Source organism: Anas platyrhynchos, chromosome 27, assembly GCF_047663525.1.
Source record: "Anas platyrhynchos isolate ZD024472 breed Pekin duck chromosome 27, IASCAAS_PekinDuck_T2T, whole genome shotgun sequence".
In the NCBI taxonomy this organism is placed as follows: Eukaryota; Metazoa; Chordata; class Aves; order Anseriformes; family Anatidae; genus Anas; species Anas platyrhynchos.
This window is the reverse complement of record NC_092613.1, coordinates 9160925-9182563: the sequence shown is the minus strand read 5'-3', so window position 1 is coordinate 9182563 and position 21639 is coordinate 9160925. Positions and strand designations below refer to the sequence as shown.

The window sequence follows — 21639 nt, the reverse complement described above, 5'->3', positions numbered from 1 at the left end:
AAGTGTGTGATGGTGGTTTATTACCTTAGATACACTCGTGTAGTTTAAAGTTCTTTTCATAGGCTCATTGTCATGCAGCCTGAAGAATTGGAAACTAAACAGCCGTTGCTCTGACTAACGAGGTCATTGCTAATCAGCAGTAGCTGCGTTAGCAGGAAGCTGAAATTTGTTCACTTGCTGCTGTCCTACTTCTGCTGTGTGTTAACGCAGCCCGTGCCGGCATGCCTGCAGGCGGTAGGGCTGCCGGGGATTTCGGTGCGAACGGGCTGGGCTCCGGCTGGAGGCTGCAGGCAGGAGCCCCCAGGGCAGCGCTGCCGAGCCGCGTGCCCGGGTGGGCGGCAGGGGCGCACAGGCCCCGCGCCGGGCCCCGGGCCCCGAGGCGAGGGTTCCGCCGCAGGCGGGGCTGTTCCCCGGCACCGGGCCTGCCCCCGGTAGCGCCGCGTTCCCCTGGGCCTCGCGAGCCCCGGGACCGGCCCCCGCCCGGCCCCGCCCCCTTCGCTCAGGAGGAGGGGGGGGGGCGGAGCTCGCCGGGCGCTCGCCGCTGCGCAGCGCGGGGCTGCGCCGTTGGCCTGGTGCCCGGCGCGCATGCGCACCATGCGACTGCTGGGGCCGCTGCGGGCGCAGGCGCGGCTCCGCCCCGCGTTCTCGCGAGAGGCCGGGATTTGTTCCTACGTGCTGGGCCGTGCTGCTCATGGCGGCGCTGGAGCGGGGGCGCTGAGCTGGGGGGGTGAGTGCGGCGGGCGGCGGCTCCCGGCGCGGCGGAGACGGCGCTGGCGCGAGCGAGGGGGGAACCGGGGGCCTCCGGGGGGCGGCGAGCGAGGCGGGAGGCGACTCTGGCCTCGCGCCCCGCCTGCCGCCGCGGGCCCGGTGGGGGGAGGCTGCCCCGCGCCGCTCCTCGGCCGCGCTGAGCGGGGAGAGCGCGAGGCGGGGGCGGGCCGCCCGCTGGGCCGCGGCCCGCGGCGACGGGGGGCCGGGGGCCGCCGGGCCGTGGCGGCGCGCGCACTACGTTTCCCGGCGTCCCGCGGGCGGAGGCCCCGCCGCGGGGGCCCCGGGGGGCCGGAGTCCCGCCCGGCCGCGGGGGCGGGGCGGCGGCGGCGGCGGCTCCGGAACTCGCTTTCCCGGCGTGCCGCGCGGCCCGCCGCGCCGCGGGGCCTGCCGGGGGCTGCAGGGCGACAGGCGCCAGCTCGGCCGGGGCGCTGCGGGGGGGAGACTACGGGTCCCGGCAGGCCCCGGGCGAGGCCTCGGCGCTGGGCCTCCTGGGGGGAGGGGCGGCCGCGAGGAGGGGGGGGGGGGGGCGGTGGTGGCGGCCGGCAGCTCCCGGCGTGCCCCGCGCGCGGCCCCGCCCGCCGCAGAGCCGGGCCCCGGCCCTGTCCCTTTGTGTGCGGGGAGCGGCCGCCATCGCCCCCTTTGTGTGCGGGGAGGGCGGCCCCGGCCCCGGCCCCTCCCAGCGCTGCGGCCGAGCCCGGCGCGGCCCCTCGGCAGCCCCCGCGCCGCCCGCGGCGATGTGCTGCCCGCCGCCCGCTGCCCCCGCTCGGCGCGCCGCTGCCCGGGGCTCCTGGCGCCGCCCCTCGGCGGAGCTCGCGGCCTCCATCTTGGTGCGCGCCTCCTGCGGCTGGCGGCGCCCCGAGGCCGGCGGTGCGGGGCGGGCTCGGTGCTGCTCGGCGGGGTTAAAGCGGGCGCGGGGCCCTTCCCCGAGCTCTGCTTTTGATGCTTTTTTTTTTTTGTTTTGTTTTCTATCGACGATACCAAAAGCATTAAATTGGCGTTGGATTTTTTTTTCTCTGTAGTTCTTTTTTTTTTTTTTTATGTAGATGTCTTCAGTAATCTAGTAAATACCGGGTAGCTGATACTGCTGCTGTCGTATTTTGGTTGGGGTGTTCAAGAGATGGTACTCGGTACTTCTATCTGATAACTGCCTCAGATGTGCAATGGCGTTACCTCCCAGTGTTTTCAGACAACTGAGCTGTGAATTCATAATAAAAATGCAAAGTTTTATCTCTGTTAAATTTAATCATACATAAGAGGGGATTACATCTAGAAGCCCTTGCATTAATTCTGTGAAATACATGTTCTCACAGATACATACCTGTCTGTGTGAAGAAAATGAGAATCAAAGCAGCGTCTAATCTGGCAGTCTTTACTGCTAGGCTGTATAGATTTCAAGGTATGAACAACTCAGTGTGACTTACTGTCATCTAGCAAAATCCACATCAGAAAGACTCCAAGAACAGGACTAATCCAGCTCTGTCTTTTCGTTGCCTTTGCACTAATCTGTTAATACAGAAATGCACTGTCCGCTGTGACCCAGGGGGTGGGCAGTTGCTCAGGGTGTTTACCATTTGGAGGAGTATTTATAGTAGCTGAATTAGAAAGTAAAGAACTTGAGCAGATGCACACACCTATTTTCCAGTTTTTTCTTGACTTCAGCTTGCTTCATCCTTCTGCCCTTTTTTTTTTTTTTTTGAATGATTAAACGTAATGAATGTAGTAAATGAGTCAAATCTGGTTTTAAGGGAAAATCTTAGTCTTTATGCCATTACCTGGCAACATTTGTTTTAGTCATCTTTGGGCAGACAGGTGTTTTGATTGTTCTCTGAAAACATAATAGATTCCCTGCCCCAGAAGTGTGAAATGTAGTTTTATCTAACTGGTAGCTCTTGTAGAGCTCTAACAGTATTAGTCTAACTAAGTGAGAGAGAAGTGTTTTAATAATAAGATGATACGTTTCTCTGCAGTTCCCGTGGTGTGGTGTGTGCCTGCTTAGTTTCTGTTGAACTTGGGGGAATGTTTGTTTTATCGTGAAAGAGATAGTGATAAAGGTTGTTTGAATCTTGTAAAGAGGTGTGTGAAAAACCTAGCGATTCTATTATTTTTGTATTAGCTGTAAGTCTTCTTATTTCACTTTATTAATATAGTTTAGTCCTTCACTGCAAACCTTTTACGCCACATACTTCTTAGTACCTGGAGTTAGATTTCTGCCCTAGTTCAGTTTCACATTTAGTCTCTTGTGTATGTATGGTGTGACAAGAAAGCTTAATACAGACCAAAGTAGTTCTGATTGATGGCTAAAGGAAGATGTTTTATATGGAGGGGAGATAGCTGAAATATAAACTTCTGTGAAAACCAGCTGGTGAATTTGCATGCATCCTTTGTATGCTTTTGAAGGTTCAGAGTGTTTATCTGGATTGGCTGACTGCAGTCAGCATTCACTGTGCTAAGTTAAAATGTCTTTGTGTTCATTTAAATTCATGGTTTTTGTTTTTTAAGTGGACTGTTCCAGCTTCACAGTTCACTAAAGGAAATTCAAAGCTCATTGTAAAATGAAAAATTGTGTTTCTCACTACAGTGGGGAAATAGGCTTTGTCCATATTTTTATTCATTCATTGCGGAGCTTGTGGAATGACTTCAGGAAGAGTTACATGCTCAGGGGATTCGTGCTTTTAGATTGCTTTGTAACATGCTAGTTTATCCATAGATTCACAGCTATGTTGCTTCTTAACAGGATTTATGTGCAAAAATCTCCACTCCCCCTGTTTTCTTATTTATTTACTAAGTAAGTAACAAACTCAAAATAAAGCTTGATTTTTTAAAAAATATTATTTTAAAAGTAGTTGTCTTCATAAGCTTTCTATTTCATGTGGTAGGTGGCAGTCTGTCTAAGCTGCTTTCCCGTGAAAACACAAAGTGGTACCACAGAACATTAGGAGAGAAGTGTTAATCTAGTTGCTGTTGGGGAGAGGCTTCTGTGTTATGTTATCTGTACAAATATTTTCTATATTTCATCAACAGTTTGTAAACAGGGGTTTAAGAAGGCCAGAGATTGACTCTGTGGTTATTTTACAAGCTGTGCCGGCATGCATATGGTCTGTGTAGAATAGGAATATAGCATCTGTAGGAATAATTCAGAAGCTTGTTTATTTTCATACAAAGCTAAAGGTGCTTTAAGGGTTTTGCTGGTCTTTGACTTACCTTTCAGAACAAAAATCATCAGGAAGTCCTAGTTCATCTCCTCTTTGTATCATGTGGCTATTTTGAAAGTGTGTGCAAGTTCTTGTTGATTAATTATGGGGCTGCACCCATATAAACCTATTAGTAGCAATAATAGGACTACATTGTGTATTAAATGATGCTGATATTCATCAAAAAAAAAAAGTTTGCTGTTTTAGTTGTACAAACTGGGGCCTTTCCTGGAATGTGTAACTGCATCTGAAGAGTTTAAAATTAGAAATAGCATATCACTGGCTGGAGGTAGAGTTTCTTGGGAAACCAAAACTGAAAATGGGAACGCCAAATACATCTGTAAGATGGCTTTTCCTAGTGTGGATCAAACCTGTAGTGTTAAGGTAGAGGATATGTGCCTATTCATAGGAACAGCTAGGGCTGTATAGTTTCTGTTAAAGTTATTCTTAGTGTGTGTCTTTTTTCTCTTTCCAGTATGAAGTGGAACAGAACAGAATTTACCACCTGAAACTGCTGCTTCAAGTTCAGATCAGGAAAAGAATATACCACATCGTAACAACAACTCAAGACCAAAGAAGAGGAAACTTACACTGAAGATACAAGGCTTGATCTGAAACCAGAAGTTTGTGCCTACTCAACAGCTTCAAAAGAGCACGTCCCAACGCTGCTAGTAGTCTTTGTTTTCTCCAGTGCTGTGTTGAAACTGCCCAGGGCAGCAGCACTTGTATTCTTTATTAGCTTGATAGATCACTTTCTCTTGCGTGCTCTCTCTCTCTGTCAAATAGCAGTCTTCATCCTTTGAAACTTCGTGCTGAAACAGAAGAATCGGCTAATACTACTGAAAGTGCAATATTTGAATATCACTGCGAGGTTGGTGCATGTGCTATTTAAAGAGTTTCATTCTTTCAAACTTAATTGGAAACAGGTTATTAGCAGAAGGCTATTTTTTGTGTTTTTTGTTTTTTTTAACAGTTCTGTCACTATGTTGGTTTGGTTGTAGTATGATGAATTAATATTACTCATGTTATAGTTCTATTTAACAGTACTTGTTTTATAACCTTAGCTGGTTATTAATGTTTCTCTATTCTAGTAAAAGTGGTGTGATTTCAATCTCTTTTTTTCCCAAAACTACTGGTTTCCTCAGTTTGTGTAATCTCTGTTTATCTTCCTTTCCATCTTACTGCACAGTTGTTTTCCTTTAAGTACTTGTATTGCTGAACTATATTCATAGCTCTTACTCTTGTTAATTGACTAATGAGCTGTGTTGAAAATGGGAGTGAGCTGTTGTGAGTGAACAGCACAGCCAGGTGGTTGTGGTCCAGTATATAACCATTATATTTCAAGTCTGAACAAGTCTTGTTTGTACGTTAATACCTATCTTGTAGGCTATTCCTAGAAGTTTCTTAACAATTTTGTGACAGTACTCCTGGTAGATGTTTCTTAGAGAACAGTTTTGTGACAATAATTCCATCTGTTTTTATGTTTTTATTCACTTAACAGAATTGGTGCGTGTAGGTTTTTTGTTGCTATTTTGTGCTCTGTTACAGCATTGAACAGTTGTGGTGATATGACAAGCATCTGGAAAGACTGCTGATACGTTATGCCATGCCTTGCCCTCTGCAGCAAATCTTAGTGCCACCCTGAGGAGTATCTCTCTCATTGAACTTAAGTTGTCAGGCTTTAGTTGATCGAAGACCCGCTATGTTGCTTTGTGCTAAAATGTTAAATTCTCCTTTAAACCCAGGGTGTTCAGATGGCATCGTGCAATGATGATCTTTGAGCAAGAGATAATAGTATTGTTCTAACACTAAGCTATGCTATTCTGAACTTGTTTCTTAGGTAGATTTTTGTTATTTCCTGCAACTGATGTACCTTTAGTCGTAACCTATTACTTAATTTCTTTGCCATTGTAGCAGGGGATGTTTGTGTACTCAGCCAGCACTGGAGGTGTGAAAAGACCATTTTATCCATGACTGACAAAAAGCATTTGTCACACTGATTTGAGCTTTCATAATTGGCAAGACCATTTACCCATTCTTCTGTGAAAAGGTTTAATAATACATCATGTTCCCTTCCCACAGCCATTTTGCAGTACTAATTTAATTTTGAAAAGTATTTCAAACTCTAGGGTGGCTTAAAATGAAACACATCAGCTGTTGTCTTCCACAGGGGCATCTTCCTTTTTAATCGTATGTCCTGGGGGTTGCCTTATTCAAAAGATGAGGGTTCATATGTGATGCTGGCAGGGAGTAATGTGCAGCTCTTAGCAGCTTGGTATAGTGTTCTTTTAAATTAGATATTATGAGAAAATGTGTCCTCTAAACATAATCTACTGCATGAAAAAGATGCAGTTCCTGTGGTCTTGGTCCATTAAACAGTTTAGTCTGGAGGTAAGGGAAATACTTCTTTGCTGGGAGCAAATAACAACATTGACACAAGGTTCCCCAGAAAGATGGTAGAACCTAGGTCACTGGAGGTTTTCAAGACTGAGCTAGACAACAGGCTGGCTGCCTTCATCTCTCGTTGGCATGAGCCCTTTGGGGAGGAAGGTAGACTGGAGTTTCCAACGGTTCTCTATGGGGGTCATGTCTTTGATTCAGTGTATTTTCAGATACGTTGGTATTTTACACCTAATTGAGCATGTAATAGTATTTATGCCAGTTATCACAGTTTCAGGATACCCCCCAAACCTTGACTTCTTATAATTGTGGAATAGGAATGCAGTATTGATTAAAATTGATTGGGTAACTGCTTGGCTGTTACACTGTAGCTTATCACACCACTCTTAAACAGACAGTACTGCATTTTTTTGTCTTGTTCTACAATACCTTATGTAACACAGTGCATTACTGAACTCCCAAACAGTATGAGTGCGGGGGCAATAAAATCCATTGGTAATTTGCTTGCGAAGCAGCTGTTCATGTAGCAGGTACATATTTTGTTTGATATTTGTAAACTGCCAGGTTGTACTGTTTCCTTGCGCTGGTGCTGTGGTTCCATGCTGCAATAGAATACCCTCATTCCCTTGAGGTTTTGACAGTTAAGAAGTATCTCTTTTTCTTTTGGAAGCTTTATAGACATTTTCACGTCAGAATGACACTCCTGCAAAACAAAATGAGTGAAAATACCTCTTAGGTTTTGGTATAACATCATTTTCAAGTGGAACTTTAAATAACATGTAAACAGTAGTGTGAAAGTGGAAATGTTCCAGGAAAAATAAAACCACATGGGTTATTCTTAATAGTTTTACCATTAGATATTACCAGTGGTTTTTTAGAACCATGTGGGGAACCATGGTTGAAAGCTGACTTCTGCTGAGAAGTTGCTGTGTAAAGTAGCATTAGGACTGGTATTTTCCTTTTTCTTTTGGAGGTCAGAACTCTGTTCATTCTTATCTCTTGTAGTTGTTCTTAGTTAATTACTTTAATACTAGTCTAGCTTAATTAAAAAATCTGCCCAGGAAGTGTTTTTCAGTGCTTTTTGATAACTTCTAAACTGATTGCAAACAACTTAATAAACCATGCTATAGCTGTATCTTTTTAATGTGCTGAGTAACTAGATACTTATATTACAGTAAGGAGCGTGACCATTTTACAGGTTGCTCAGGAGTTACCCATCTCCAGCAAACGTATAGTAGAGTAGTTTCGAATCTCTTCTGTTCGATGCAGCAACAAAGCAGAGAGCAGATATAGTCGGATTCTGTAAAACCCTCTAGTACTGTATTCCAAAATACACGTTGACTGTTGGCATGTTTTTTTTTTATTTTTCTTGAGTGGTGTTTCTGGAATTACAGTATTTGAGGTGTGATGCATTTCAACTGATGTAATTGCAAACCTGTAAATGGAAATGGTTTGCTTTAAAAATGACACCTCTTCTGCACAACAAAATCCAGCAAGTTAGTAAAGGACTTATAAATATTTCAAGGTTGATCCTGTCCCTTGAAAAGAAGTTTTCATGGATGTAAGTTAACTGTTCATTAAAGCTTTTAACTTTTTCAGTTTAATGATGTCTTCAAGTTTTTTCAGTCTCTCCAGCACTTGACTTACTGTATCACAGAAATATTAGCTGGGGGTTTAATTCTTGGTATTTCATAACTGTGCAAAAGTATTTAAACACTTAAAACTGTTTTTTTATATAAAAGACTCAACAGACAAAACAGGGACAGACTATGCATGGATAATGAACCTAGTACTATTGTTTCATAACTTGTGTTTTCTTAATTACATGTGTAATTTGGAAGAACAGATGTTTTAGGTGTTTTCAGGCTTGTCTGATGTGAAATGGTGAATGTAGGAGTGCTTTCTCTGAGATGTACTTAGGAAAGTCATAAGCTTGTTTTGGTCTAAGCAGGCTTTATTTCAGTGTTTTATTTCTGGCTATGTTCTGTTGCCTGTCTGAATTTAAGAATTACTGTTTTACAAGAGCTAGATAGTTTTGGAATTCTTACTGTATTTTAAAAATGTTTAGAGTTTGCCTGTTACAGTAAATTCCACAAGCTGTTGTATGTCTTATTCTGTTAGGCGTTTATGGAGAGACTAAAGTAGCATGCTGTTTTGTTTTTTTTTTGTTGTTGTTCTTGCTATGTTTTCTTTTGTACAGATGAGCTTTGATCCAAACCTTCTCCACAACAATGGACACAACGGGTACCCCAATGGTACTTCGGCAGCACTGCGTGAGACTGGGGTTATAGAAAAACTGCTGACCTCTTACGGATTCATTCAGTGTTCAGAACGGCAAGCTAGACTGTTCTTCCACTGTTCACAATATAATGGCAACTTACAGGAGCTCAAAGTAGGAGGTAATTAGGCAGCTTTTTGACCAAGTGAAGACCAGTCTTTACTTGTGGTAGAAAACCTTTTTATCTTGTGGCATTAACAGATGCGTTCTGTTGCTCCTGATGGGCTAAAAAGATGATTGAATTAATCTCACACTCCTGGTGAAAGATCTTTACTACAGCTTGTATTAATACAAATGGGGCTGTTCTGGAAAAAGGTGCAGTATTAAGTCAAAGTTACATGACTAAGAAACAAGTGCTTAGACTGTAAGACTGTGCCTCACTACTTTTTTAATAATTCGTTTTAAGATTGTTGACTGTTTTGCAGAATGGGGAGGTTGCCACTGATCTATGTGGCAATTAAGGTTATAAACTGTTCAATAACAATGTTACGTAGTCTGAACTCCTTCAGTGTGAGGTCTGCTATATGGTGAGCAGGAGGGAAGGGGAGAGGAAGTATTGCTGGGCAAGCCTTTACAGTGGAATGGTTCTTTAGCAAAAGGAGGGAAAAAGCAGAGAAGTTCTGCAAACAGCATATCCTTCCTAGGTAACAAAAGTACCTGAGTTTTATTTTGTTGTGTTGAGGTACAAGCAGTGAATTATCAGATGTAACCATTAGGGAGTAAAAAAAAGTATATAATGCCATTACTGTGTTTGATTGTTTTGTAGACGATGTTGAATTTGAGGTGTCTTCTGATCGCCGAACTGGAAAACCCATTGCTGTTAAATTGGTGAAGATCAAACCAGAAATATTACCTGAAGAGCGAATAAATGGACAAGTTAGTGCCTGTGATAAATGTCTATTTTCAATTCACACAATTTCCATCCTTTACTTCAGGAATGACAGATTCATTTAGTGTGCACATTAACTGCATACAGTATTCAGTTATAGCGAAATCTATTTTTGTTACTCTGTTAGAAATTCAGAGGTTTGGCATGACCTGTTGCTTTGCTCCAAACAGTTCTTCAAGTCAACAGGTGTTCTATAAGGTTGAAACGTTACAGTAAGGCATTCCCTGTTGAGTTAAAACTAGAAGTGCATCCTTGAATGTATAATAGAGGCTACTGAGATTCATTCTGTTTTCAACAATGCTGCTCCTGAAATGACTAGCAATGGATTTTTTTTTTTTTGACTGGTAGGTTGTGTGTGCTGTTCCTCACAATTTAGAGAGTAAATCTCCAGCTGCCCCGGGTCAGAGTCCAACAGGGAGTGTATGCTACGAACGTAATGGGGTAAAGCTTATGTATTTTATTTGAACTCTTGACTGATCCGTCACTATGGTCTATGAGCAAAAAATCTGACACAATGGAGACAATTGATAGTCCTAAAAACTGTAGTTCTTAGAAGGGGAAAAAAATAAAAAGCATACTTTGGTAATTGCTACAAGCAGATACATTAATTGTACAGCTTGCTTGCCCACCTGTATCTATTGAGAGTTTAATATGGAACCAAATAGTTCAGTTGTTCTTCAGTTTTAAAACTGAACAAAGCTTGATTACGTAACATTCATGTATTCTTAGTTTGAACTTTGAAAGTTTAGAAATCGACGTTTAAAGTTAGCCACGTACATACCTTTCAATTTAAGTTGGTTGTTACGGACTTACGAAAACAACACTGGAAGAAAGTATGTTTTTGCATGCAGTGTTTGATCATTTTCAATTTCCTCAGTAAATTAATTTCTTTAATAGCAGTTACTGTCACTGAAAAGTGTTAATTCTTTGAATTGACTATTTTGCAAGTAGAGTAATATTAGTCAACGTTAATTTACAGGAAGTGTTTTACCTGACTTACACCCCAGAGGATGTTGAAGGAAATATTCAGCTGGAAACAGGAGATAAAATAAACTTTGTAATTGATACAAATAAACAGTAAGTTGGTATTACAATTCTGATCTCATACTTCTCTTTTACTAGTCAGGCAGTACTTCATGCCTGTTCTAAGAGCTGAAATGTCATTATGAAATAAGATTTTATTTTTTCTCCAGTTTAAGTGTTTCAGGTTTATTATGTTTACTTCTTCCCTCTAGTACTGGTGCTGTAAGTGCTCGTAACATTATGCTATTAAAAAAGAAACAAGCCCGCTGTCAAGGAGTAGTCTGTGCCATGAAAGTAAGTGATGCTTTAGCTTCAAAATATTACTTGAAGATTAAATGCTTCTCTGAAAAGTGGTAGCTTAAGTAAATTCAGTGCATTAAGAGCTATTAAGAGTTTGGAGGTATGAAGGTCAACTGGGTGAAATGGTTTAAATATCTAATCTTTGATACTAATAACCTCCTTGAAAACAAAGGAACTCCTGTTTGTTTCCCTTAATATATTTGTTGTGGTAGTCTAAGGTGTATGCACTAATGAGATTGCTGTACTGGGATGGCATAATCTTGTATTGTGTTTGCTAGAACTTGTAAGATGGTGTATTGATAAGAGATTTGGCAATTTATTAAACACTTTGTTCTGTTCTTAGGAAGCCTTTGGATTTATTGAGAGGGGTGATGTCGTGAAGGAGATATTCTTTCATTATAGTGAATTTAAAGGTGACCTAGAAGCCTTACAGCCTGGTGATGATGTGGAGTTTACAATCAAAGACAGAAATGTAAGACGAAATCCAGTAAAAACTGAAGATGAGATCCTAGGGTGCAACTGGACATCTCTCTGTTTTTTCAAATTCGCTTATAAAAAGAAGGGGGAGGGGAGGAAGTTCATAGGAAAATAATCTGTTGCCTTACCACTTCAATATGGATATTTAACTGGCTTTGTACTTTTAGGGTAAAGAAGTTGCAACAGATGTAAGACTGCTGCCACAAGGAACTGTTATTTTTGAAGATATCAGCATTGAACACTTTGAAGGAACTGTAACCAAAGTAATTCCTAAAGTACCCAGCAAAAATCAGGTGCATTTCAGTATTTAAGTTTGTGAAATAATGTATTGGATTTCAAGCAGAGAAAGCTCCCCTTTTTCTGTAATAGTCTACTATGTGAGCATCATGTCAGAGTAGAAGACTGCTTAACTTGTAAAAACCATTGACAGCAGTCACAGTAAGAAATTTTTCTAAAGTTTGGAAGGACCAGGGATGAGGGTAATAAATGAGGGTAATAAATGATAGTGTACCTTGTGCAATGTGTGTTGTTTTTTAATCTTTCAAATCTTTCCAACTGAAAAATAGGGACATTCTTTTTTTTTTTTTTTTTTTTTCCTAAGGGTGTATGTTAAAGGCAAAAGCATAGTGAAAAGGGAAGAAAATGTGTTTTATGGATTCCTGTGATCAGTTAATGAGTTTTTTGTTTTTTGTTTTTTTTTGACAGAGATAACTTGACCTTTAATGTTTGGCTTTTAGGGAAGGGTGTACATGAAACCACTTCTCTGAAGTGTTTAGGCCAGGTCTGGGTTTTGTTTTGTGTTTGGTGGATTTTTTTTTTTGTGCATGTGTGTGTGGAGCAGGTGTTCTTGAACACTTAACAGGAAAGCCTGAACTTAATTCTCAAAATAGATTATTTATTTGGCAATACTTGTTTAGTACTTTAAAAAAAAAAAAAAAAGCTTGTATTTTGGTGTGCGCAGTAAAATTGCAAATTAGAAATGTTATAAATGAAGCCTTGTGGATAGAATCAAGCAGGCATTTGGTGTTGTCCAGTACACCTGTTAGTAGTAGTGTTTCTGCAAACTATTCTGTTTGCAGTGAAGCTGAAGTCTGTGGAACTGCTGATTTAATAGGTAAGAGAGAAACTAAATTAAATTCTAGTAATGCCACTGTAATCTTAGGAGCAGTCACTCAGATGTGATGCCTTCCAACCTCAAACGTGGAAATGAAACTGTGCTGCTTAATAAGCATTTTCCCAAGTGCTTATATAAAGTTTTGAATGCTGAGCTTCGTAGGTGAACTAAACTTTTGTGTTGCATTTTTCTGTTCACTAGAATGATCCGTTACCTGGCCGCATCAAAGTTGACTTTGTGATTCCTAAAGAACTTCCATTTGGAGACAAAGATACAAAATCCAAGGTGACTTTGCTGGAAAGTGACCACGTTCGATTCAATATTTCAACAGACAGGCGTGACAAACTGGAACGAGCCACCAATATAGAGGTTCTCCCAAATACTTTCCAGTTTACTAATGAAACTAGGGAAATGGCAAGTATCTATTTTTAAGTCTTTATTTCTTGAGGGGAAGGAATGAAGGTGAAAACTGGGGTAGTTGTCTCAATAACATAATGTGAAAATCACTAATGTCTTTTCTTTCATTGCCTTTTCTGAAGTCAGATACTCTTCCGAGACTGTGCTTAAATAGTAAAAAATCCAGAATTAATTCTGTACACTTCTCCTTTATGAAAATAAAAAGTTAACTACTCAGTAAATGAAATTATATAAGAAAAGTAAAGGTTAATTGGCCTTCTTGGAGTGGATTGCTAGCTGGTTATAGCAGACACATCAGTAACACAGTCTTGAACAATTAAAAGCTTTAATGGTCTCGAGTCTAAGTAGGTAATTCCAGTTTCTTAGGAAAACTGGAAGAACTTGAGAATTCTCTGGTACAGGCAGTGAAAAGTCTTAAGAATCGGGGGAGATACTGTGTTCAGCTTCTGAATTTTGGTCTTACTGTTCTTTGTACAATCTCTGCCTGAGATTCAGGCAGAAGGATGCTAAAGAGCTAAGTTCTGTCATATGCAGAGCAGCTCTTGATGGGTGACAGTGACTAAAATAGATGTGCAGGTCAGTATTAAAGAATATCTCATTCCTGTAAAAAGTGCTGGACAAAACTAACCTGTGTATGGGTAGCAGTAATACCAGGTTCTTTGACTGTAGTCCTTGCTATTGGCTTACACTCATCTTTTCTGCTTCACTTTCTACTTCATATGAATAAGAGTGAGCTGAGGAATCCAGGTAAGTGGGGTTTGCTTGAATTTCAGGCTGGCTGTAACCATGAGCACTACAGTTCACAGAGAAGTGCATATATTAAGAAGCGTTTTTGTATGATTGGAGCTTTACGTTCAGATTATTACGTACTCCACAGTTCTATCTTATTACAGACAAATGTTATGTACGTGTAGTAAAACTAATTGTCCCTCTGGTTATTTTCAGGGTGTGATCGCAGCGATGAGAGATGGCTTTGGCTTCATTAAATGTGTTGACAGGGATGCTCGTATGTTCTTTCACTTCAGTGAAATTATGGATGGAAACCAACTCCATATTTCTGATGAAGTAGAGTTTACTGTGGTTCCTGTGAGTAGTACAATTTCTTTGAAAACTAAGATTTCACAAAAGTATTAACATGCAGCCTGTCGAAGATCTTATTGATCTTGTTTTTCAGGATATGCTGTCTGCCCAAAGAAATCATGCTATTAGGATTAAAAAACTTCCGAAAGGCACGGTTTCTTTCCACACCCAATCAGATCACCGTTTTGTGGGCACTATAGACAAAGAAGCCACTCCAGCTAAAGCCACTAGCCCTAATAAAGGCAAAGAGAAGGTAGTATGCAAGAAGCAGCTGTGCTGTGTTTCTGGCTTTGCAGACTGAGGCTGCTTCTTTTAAATCTGTAACTGAACATTCAGAAACACTGGTTATCCTACATAAATGCGGACTGCATTGAATTGCTAATGACAGCACTCAATGAAAACCAATTTCTGTGAAATGAGATACTAAGAGCATGGTTAATGATGCTGCAGTTGAGGGTAATTTACAAGAACCTGATGAGAAGATCCTCTTTCTACGTCATACTGCAGAAGATGCTAGAAATGGTTGAAATTAAAGTTCTAGGGTTGGAGAAGTGCCTCTTCTTTTTGTTCTGCTGCTTTAAACTATGATAGAATAATTAAACTTTCCATAAATACTTTATAGGAATAGTATCTTTAGAGAATAATAAAAAAAAAAAAAGTAAATTCTGGCTCTTACTAGACAGGGTTATGTCATTTGAAGCCTGTGTTTTTTGATCTTATTCAGAGTTCATTATTCTGCATTTCTTACCAGTTGCCGCAATACAAATGCAAAGAGTAGTGCTTAAATTATATGTAGTAAGCTTGTTTGATAATAAATAAGACACTAATTGCTGAATCTTGATGTCTTGTCTTTAGGAAGCTGAGGATGGAATAATTGTTTATGATGACTGTGGAGTAAAACTGACCATTCCTTACCAGGCCAAGGATGTGGAAGGATCTGCTAATCCACAGATTGGAGATAAGGCAATATAATTAAGTATACCATTGGGGAATACTTTTTCATGCACTTCAAGATGAGAGCTTCTCTTTGCCTTGTCACTGAATTTGTTGCCTTCCTTAAATGAAGGACAAGGCACCTGAGGAGTCACCTTTTTCTTTTATTCTGGCCTGGGTTTGAGTGGCTTAATCTTCTCTATGGCTAAGAAAGTATATTCTAAAACCTGGTGACACATATATAAAAATACTGTCTTGCTATGTAAATTACACATTTTATAAGTAAAAAAATTCTTAGCCTTGCTTATAAAGACACTGACTCCACTTGTGAATAATCAAGAGGAGGTTAGCATAAAGACAATGAGATGGATGTTGAAAAAGCAGGATGTTTCCTCTAGCAGCAAAATGGCCAGGGAAATAGTGACTGGGGAAAAAGCTGATAGATGTGGAAGAGCAGCCTGAAAACTTAATGTTCAGGAGCCATGCAGGAGTACTGCAGAAAGGCAATGATTACTGCTTTTAAAATTATAAAAGAAGTGAGCCAAACTACATACATGCTCACTGTGGGCCACTGGTGATGTGTGGTGCAAAGAGGCAAACCACATAAAGGTAAGAAACTTTATATGTAGTAGTCAAAAGAAGCACAGTAGTAGATGCTGGCTCACCTTTCTAGGTGTTACACTGACTCTGCCCTTCTCTGGAATGTAATAAATGTCAGTGACTGACAGATGTTTCTGGGAGAATAGTGGCTAGAAGATGGCTTTCCTGGAGAACCTAGATGTTGATTCCAGCTACACAGCCTTGAAATGAGTTGTCTGGGTTGTAGGGTATTTTTATTGCTTTTGTTGTTGATGAGTTTTGTCTGTAGTATTGATATGTACCTCTTAAACAGGTTGAGTTCAGCGTTTGTGAAGTGAAGAGAACTGGTCTGCAAACAGCTGTTTCTGTCAGAATGCTTGGACGCAATTATAGTTCCAAGAGGCTTTTGGGATATGTGGCAGCCCTGAAAGATAACTTTGGATTTATTGAAACAGCTAATCATGATAAGGAGATCTTCTTCCACTACAGGTGAATGACGATCCTTTTTGTACAAATGACTGTTTAACTCTTGGACCTCACGTGGTTATATGCTTAGATTTCTCAAGTTCCATTGATTATCTCTGCTGGACTGGTTCAGGCTTTTCTGTTAGTCAATGTTCTTTGTGATCTAGGCCTCTGAATGTCAGGCCAAGAAATACAGTTACTGAAAAGTGTATTTGAAGTTTCACTTTCTTGAATGAGTATTTCTTGAAAATGTGAGATGCTGAGTCAATTAAAAGGATTCTAATCAACCTATGTGAATGCAGGGTGAGCATCACTGTTATCATGTAACTAAAGGAAAATTGCATATAATTTTTTTCCTGTAGTGAGTACTGTGGTGATATTGATAGCCTGGAACTTGGAGACACAGTTGAATACAGTTTGTCAAAAGGCAAAGGAAACAAAGTCAGTGCAGAAAAGGTGAACAAAACACATGCAGGTAAGACTCTACCTGGTAATTTCTGCTTAAAAGGCCCTTGAGATTTGCTGATAGTTGAAGTTTGCAATTCTATGAGGAGAAACCTAGTGGCAAAATTAGTAATTCTAGTTGTGCTGTTCCTTACAGAAAAATTGCAGGTGTGGGTATTAAGGATTTTGGGGTGCAAAATGCATGCTTAAGCAACATTGACTGATCAAAGGGAGCTGGGAGTGCAATGGTAGGAGAAGTTAAATCCTTCAGCGTGCTTTTTCAGGTTCTATGGTCTGTAGCTTCATGAGAAGCTAATACCCTTCAATTTCTGCTCTTGAACTGTCTGCGTGGACTTGATTACAAAAGCTATCGCTACATATTGCTGAATTAGAGCTGTTCTGGTTTTACTGGGTGATCGTGTACTGTTGTAAGCTTGTTCTGGTGCAAACTATAGGCTTGTGGTCAATATGAATCAGTCACTTTTTATTTTTAAAAAGAAGTATACCTAGAATTTCCTGATTCTTGCACTGTCTGTTTCTTTTCAGTGAATGGTATCACTGAAGAAGCTGATCCAACTGTTTACTCTGGTAAAGTAATTCGTCCTTTGCGCAGTGTAGATCCCACACAAACTGAATACCAGGGCATGATTGAAGTCATGGAAGATGGTAAGACTTACTGCTTTTACCTGAGGCTTGCTTTAAGTATAGTAAACACAGCTAAGTATAGTAAACTTCAGCTAAGGTAAATTATAACTATTTTCTTCCTGGATACACATGAAACGTAGGAACTTAATAAATTACATGTAAATGGAAGTGTTGAGGATTATATTCACACTACTAATATCACAGTAAAAATACTATTTCTAATACCAGAAATAAGTTCTAAATGCCCTCAGGTAGGAAAAAAGACTCTTAATTATGTCATGTATGTTTTCTTCTCAAGGTGAGATGAAAGGGGAGTTCTATCCATTTGGAATTGTTGGAATGGCAAACAAAGGTGACTGTCTGCAAAAGGGGGAGACAGTTAAGTTCCAGCTTTGTGTGCTTGGCCAAAATGGGCAGACAATGGCTGTCAACATCACGCCATTCCGCAGGGCCACAGTGGAATGTGTGAAAGATCAGGTGAGTGAATACTGCTCTGAAGGCAAGATGCGTGTGTTTGAGCTAGCATACAGCAGATGAAAACCTGCTTCAGCACTTCAACGCAGGAAGTTTGTTGTGCACAAATGGATTGCTTTGTACTGTGTTCTAGTGTTCTAGGGACCTAGGCTTATAAAACCCAGTTACTGATTTGTGCATGGTTTCAGGAAAGGTGAACTAGTACATCAGCTGATGATGCTTCAGTGCTAGGGAGCAGCAGTTCCTACTGTGGCTGATTGTGAGGAGCTGCTCTGTCCTGTTCATTGAGATGTCCTAGAAACTGATCTGACTAGTTTCTGCTGAAGAAGGCATTAAAAAGTTGTTTCTGTTTTGTTTCTTAACAAAAAAAACTAATCTGCTTCTAGAAGAAGCTTGTTCACAGCATTAAGCAGTTGATGATTGTGGTCTACCTGAAATGTGAAGTTTGACCTTTGTCCTAGTTATTTGCATCTCAGAATAGTTATAGAACTAAGTGTTGAGAATGCTGTCCATTTCTATAGTTATTCCGCAGCATTAACCTCTAGTTACTTATGGAGAAGCCAGATGGGTTTTGCTGGATATTGCTTTATCATAGAATATCATGAGATGGAAGGCATCCACATGGATCATCAAGTCCAACTCCTGCCTCTATACAGGACCACCCAAAAAAAAACCCCAAACTTCTTTTGTCTGTCACTGCTATAAAAAAAAAAAAAGTTTCTATTATGTAGTTTTGAAAGTGGTGTCTTAGAAAAGAATATGCAGCAATGTTTTTTGATATTTTTTTTTTCTGTTTAATTCAAATGTCAGGACTTAGGCATTTTTCAGAACTTGCTTATAGGCTTTGGGGTTTAAATGTGCCTTTAGAAACGCCAGAAGTGTGGCTAGACTTCCAGAAGTACAGAGTTCTGTTCAATGTAGAAGTTGCATTTCCACTTCCATTAGGCTCCTTGGAGTCCTGTTTTGTTTTTTTTCCCTATAAGTTGTTAAATTGTGCAGTACTGTGTGTTGTTGCATCTGTTTGGATCAAGGGGAAAGACATAACCACATGATGTGTTGGTTTTCAGTTTGGTTTCATTAACTATGAAGTGGGTGACAGCAAAAAGCTCTTCTTCCATGTCAAAGAAGTTCAGGATGGTGTGGAACTACAGGCTGGGGATGAAGTGGAGTTCTCAGTAATCCTGAACCAGCGCACAGGGAAATGCAGTGCCTGTAACGTGTGGCGTGTCTGGTGAGGATTTAAAATCACTGTTTTAATCTAGCAGACTGCCTGCATCAGTAGTAGAGTGTGCATGCTACTTGTAAACTGAGCTAGCTGTTCCTAGAACTGGAGCTCTGAATTTCATCTGGCTTCAGTGGGAGTTTCTCATCTGAGAAATACCAGCACTTGTAAGACATACAGTACTTTGCAGCATCAGAATTCAGCTTTACTTAACTGCAGATAGCTTGTTCTGCTTTTATTCTCTTTTTAAGAAGCTCCCCCATAGCAAGGACAGTCTTCTATGCAGAAATTAACGAATGATAAGAAAACAGATGGAATTCTGTATGAAGTTCCTGGACTATGGCAATTCATGCTTTATGGATAACACTTCCAGTTGTTCCCTAAGGAGCAGGTGTCTTTCAGTCTTTTTTGACTGAGAGATAGGGGCATCATTTCTAGGGGAGACATGCATTTGATTTATTTTTATTTTTGTGCTTTTGAACAACTTCTAAATCGTACCATCTAATTTTAAATGTGTATTTTGCTTAAGTCTGAGAAATCTTCCTGTTGCCATGGAAGTGATAATATTTAATTTTTCTTTCCAAAGTCTGTTCTCATTGTCTTCAGGGATAACTATATCCTGCTACTGTGTGCTGGCAACTCACAAGCCTTATATTGGTGTAGTGAAAGGCAACGGAAAAGTAGGGAATACTGTCATGCATGCATTAATAGTAACTACATCACCCTTACTGGAGAAGTACCCCCTTTGAGAATGAGAATACTGTTTTGATCTACTGCTGTTGCAGTCTAGTGGTGTGTTAAAGTAATGGTTTTGAGGCAGACATCTCTGGTGTCATCCAGGTCTGCTTTCAAACAAGACAGATCATGGTAATGACTTAATATGGAAAGTGACTGAATTTAGTAGTTTATACCACCTCTGGGAATTCATCAGTACTCCATGTGGTTGACTTTGTTACAGTGAAGGCGCTAAGGCTGTTGCTGCTCCACGACCTGATAGACTTGTTAATCGTTTAAAGAACATTAATCTGGATGATGCCAATGCTCCTCGTCTAACAGTTCTTCGTCAGCCCAGGGGACCGGATAACTCAAAGGTAAGTGAAATACAAAGCTGCTGCTTGCAGGATAACTTCAGTTTATGTTTTAACGTGGATAGCATTGTCTCTGCTACTGGAAATCTAAACTGTATGAAATGTGGTGTCCACTTCAATTCCATCACAAATGAGTCTCCTGCTGTGTGAGATGAGCCTATTTTGGTCAGAAGTTAGGGACACTATACTCTCTGTTGATAATGTATGCTGTGGTTTCAGTAGAGCATGGGAAGTCTTGTCAACACTTGATTTACAGAAGGAATAAAGTGTCTGGAATCTATGAAGTATCTAGGACTTATGAGTGTTCTGGTTTTAATTTGTAAGGAGTAACCCACACAACCGTGTTTTGTTACTGTCTCTGTTTCTGAAGACAAATGTGGTGAATTAGAAATGTTCTAATGCTGTACATGGTTGGAACAAAACAAGTTTGCCTTACAGCGTGGTGCTAGACCTTAAAAAGCTTTTGTTTTTTCTTGCAGGGATTTGGTGCAGAGAGAAAGATCCGTCAAGCTGGTGTTATAGACTGATCAACAAAGCCAATACCTGAAGTACGACTGAGTGGTGGGGGCTGGTGAAGGGTACTGAATATCTCCCTATTCATCCCTTCCAAATTTTAAGAAGCTATTACACCAGTTTTAACACCTTCTCATGTTATGTTTAAAATAAATTTATGAAACCATTTTAAAATTATGCACAGTTGCATTCTGGAGAACTTAAGGTGGCGCCTTATAGTATCACATTTTAGAAGCTTGTTTTGAATGGTGCATTTAACGCAACTGGTAACTGCAAATCTACATTGCCTATGTGAGTAAACATTATAGACAGCTCTACTCTGGTAGACCTTATGGAATTCTGCACTACAGTTATCTATGCTTTCTTTGTTATTTTGGCCAAGATATTTTACTATGCCTTAGTACTCGATTGCATTGTATCTTTCCTTCCAAGTGGAAGTGGAAGGCTCACTTCTGCTTGCTCTGCTCAAACTATGAGGACCATGAGGGTGGAATAAGTTCAACTTTATAGAAAATCTGTATGAGCATTCAGATAACTTAAGTTGATGGCCAGATGTTACCATGTTTTCATATTTCATTTAACTTGAGTTCTTTAGACAGCAAAGTTGTGGTAGAGCTCAGTGAAAGTCTCTTTCTGGGATAGACTTATTTTTGTAGTGTTCTGAAACACATGCAGTGCAGAATTTCATAAGGCTGAGGTGTGCCATCAGTGTGGTAATTTAAATATATTTAAAACAATGCACAAATTTGCTGCTGCTTAGAACACTGCAGCTTCTAAACCCAGTTTCTTTTACTGATTTAAATTTACAAAGAAAGAAGTTGTGCCTGAAGTGAATACTTTTTTTTTTCTTCTTTGCAGCCGGCACCCAGTGTACTGTAAAAGAATAAATACTTAGGCTTTCCATAGCTGTACTGAGACTTTCATCAAGGTGAAATAGTTGATGTCTGTGTGCTTCCCCCCGCCCCCCCGCCCCTTCCCCCATTTTCCCAGTCACACGTTATCAAGCAAGAAAACTGAATGATTGGTCTAAGTATTACTTTACCAAAAAGATCAGGAGTTCCTTTCTTTGAATAGAGGGCAGTACTGTGTTGTTTTTTTTTTTGTTTGTTTGTTTTTTCATGTTACCTCTATTCTCGATTTAGGGTTTTCTTCTCTGGGAGATGCATTATCTTTGTAAAACAAACATTGCTTTCTCCAATTTTTTTCTGTTAATGGCAAAGAATGGAAATAGAATAAAGTTTTACTGATTTTGAGACAAGCCCCCCCCGCCTCCGCCCTCTCTGTCCCGGCGCGGGCCGCGCCCTCGGGGCCGCCCGCCGGCCCCGGGGTCACGTGGCGG

The 21639-nt window shown here is 40.8% G+C and overlaps 1 protein-coding gene across 3 annotated transcripts; it reads left to right on the top strand.

The window, feature by feature from the left end:
• Nucleotides 1-577: 577 nt before the first annotated feature.
• CSDE1 (cold shock domain containing E1) lies at nt 578-21558 on the top strand. Of its 3 annotated transcripts, none has more exons than XM_027445009.3 (20): nt 578-727; nt 4435-4830; nt 8560-8758; nt 9404-9513; nt 9875-9967; nt 10506-10603; nt 10762-10843; nt 11193-11321; nt 11494-11619; nt 12642-12854; nt 13803-13943; nt 14032-14190; nt 14793-14900; nt 15763-15938; nt 16277-16389; nt 16905-17024; nt 17302-17480; nt 18545-18708; nt 19658-19790; nt 20267-21558. In XM_027445009.3, the coding sequence occupies exons 3-20, from the start codon at nt 8560-8562 to the stop codon at nt 20312-20314; spliced, it is 2391 nt and encodes a 796-aa protein (XP_027300810.1). In that variant the 5' UTR covers nt 578-727; nt 4435-4830; the 3' UTR covers nt 20315-21558. The 3 variants fall into 3 exon arrangements, with proteins under 3 accessions (XP_027300810.1, XP_027300813.1, XP_038024190.1); XM_038168262.2 differs by lacking the exon at nt 578-727 and adding an exon at nt 2104-2164; XM_027445012.3 differs by lacking the exon at nt 9875-9967.
• Nucleotides 21559-21639: the final 81 nt, after the last annotated feature.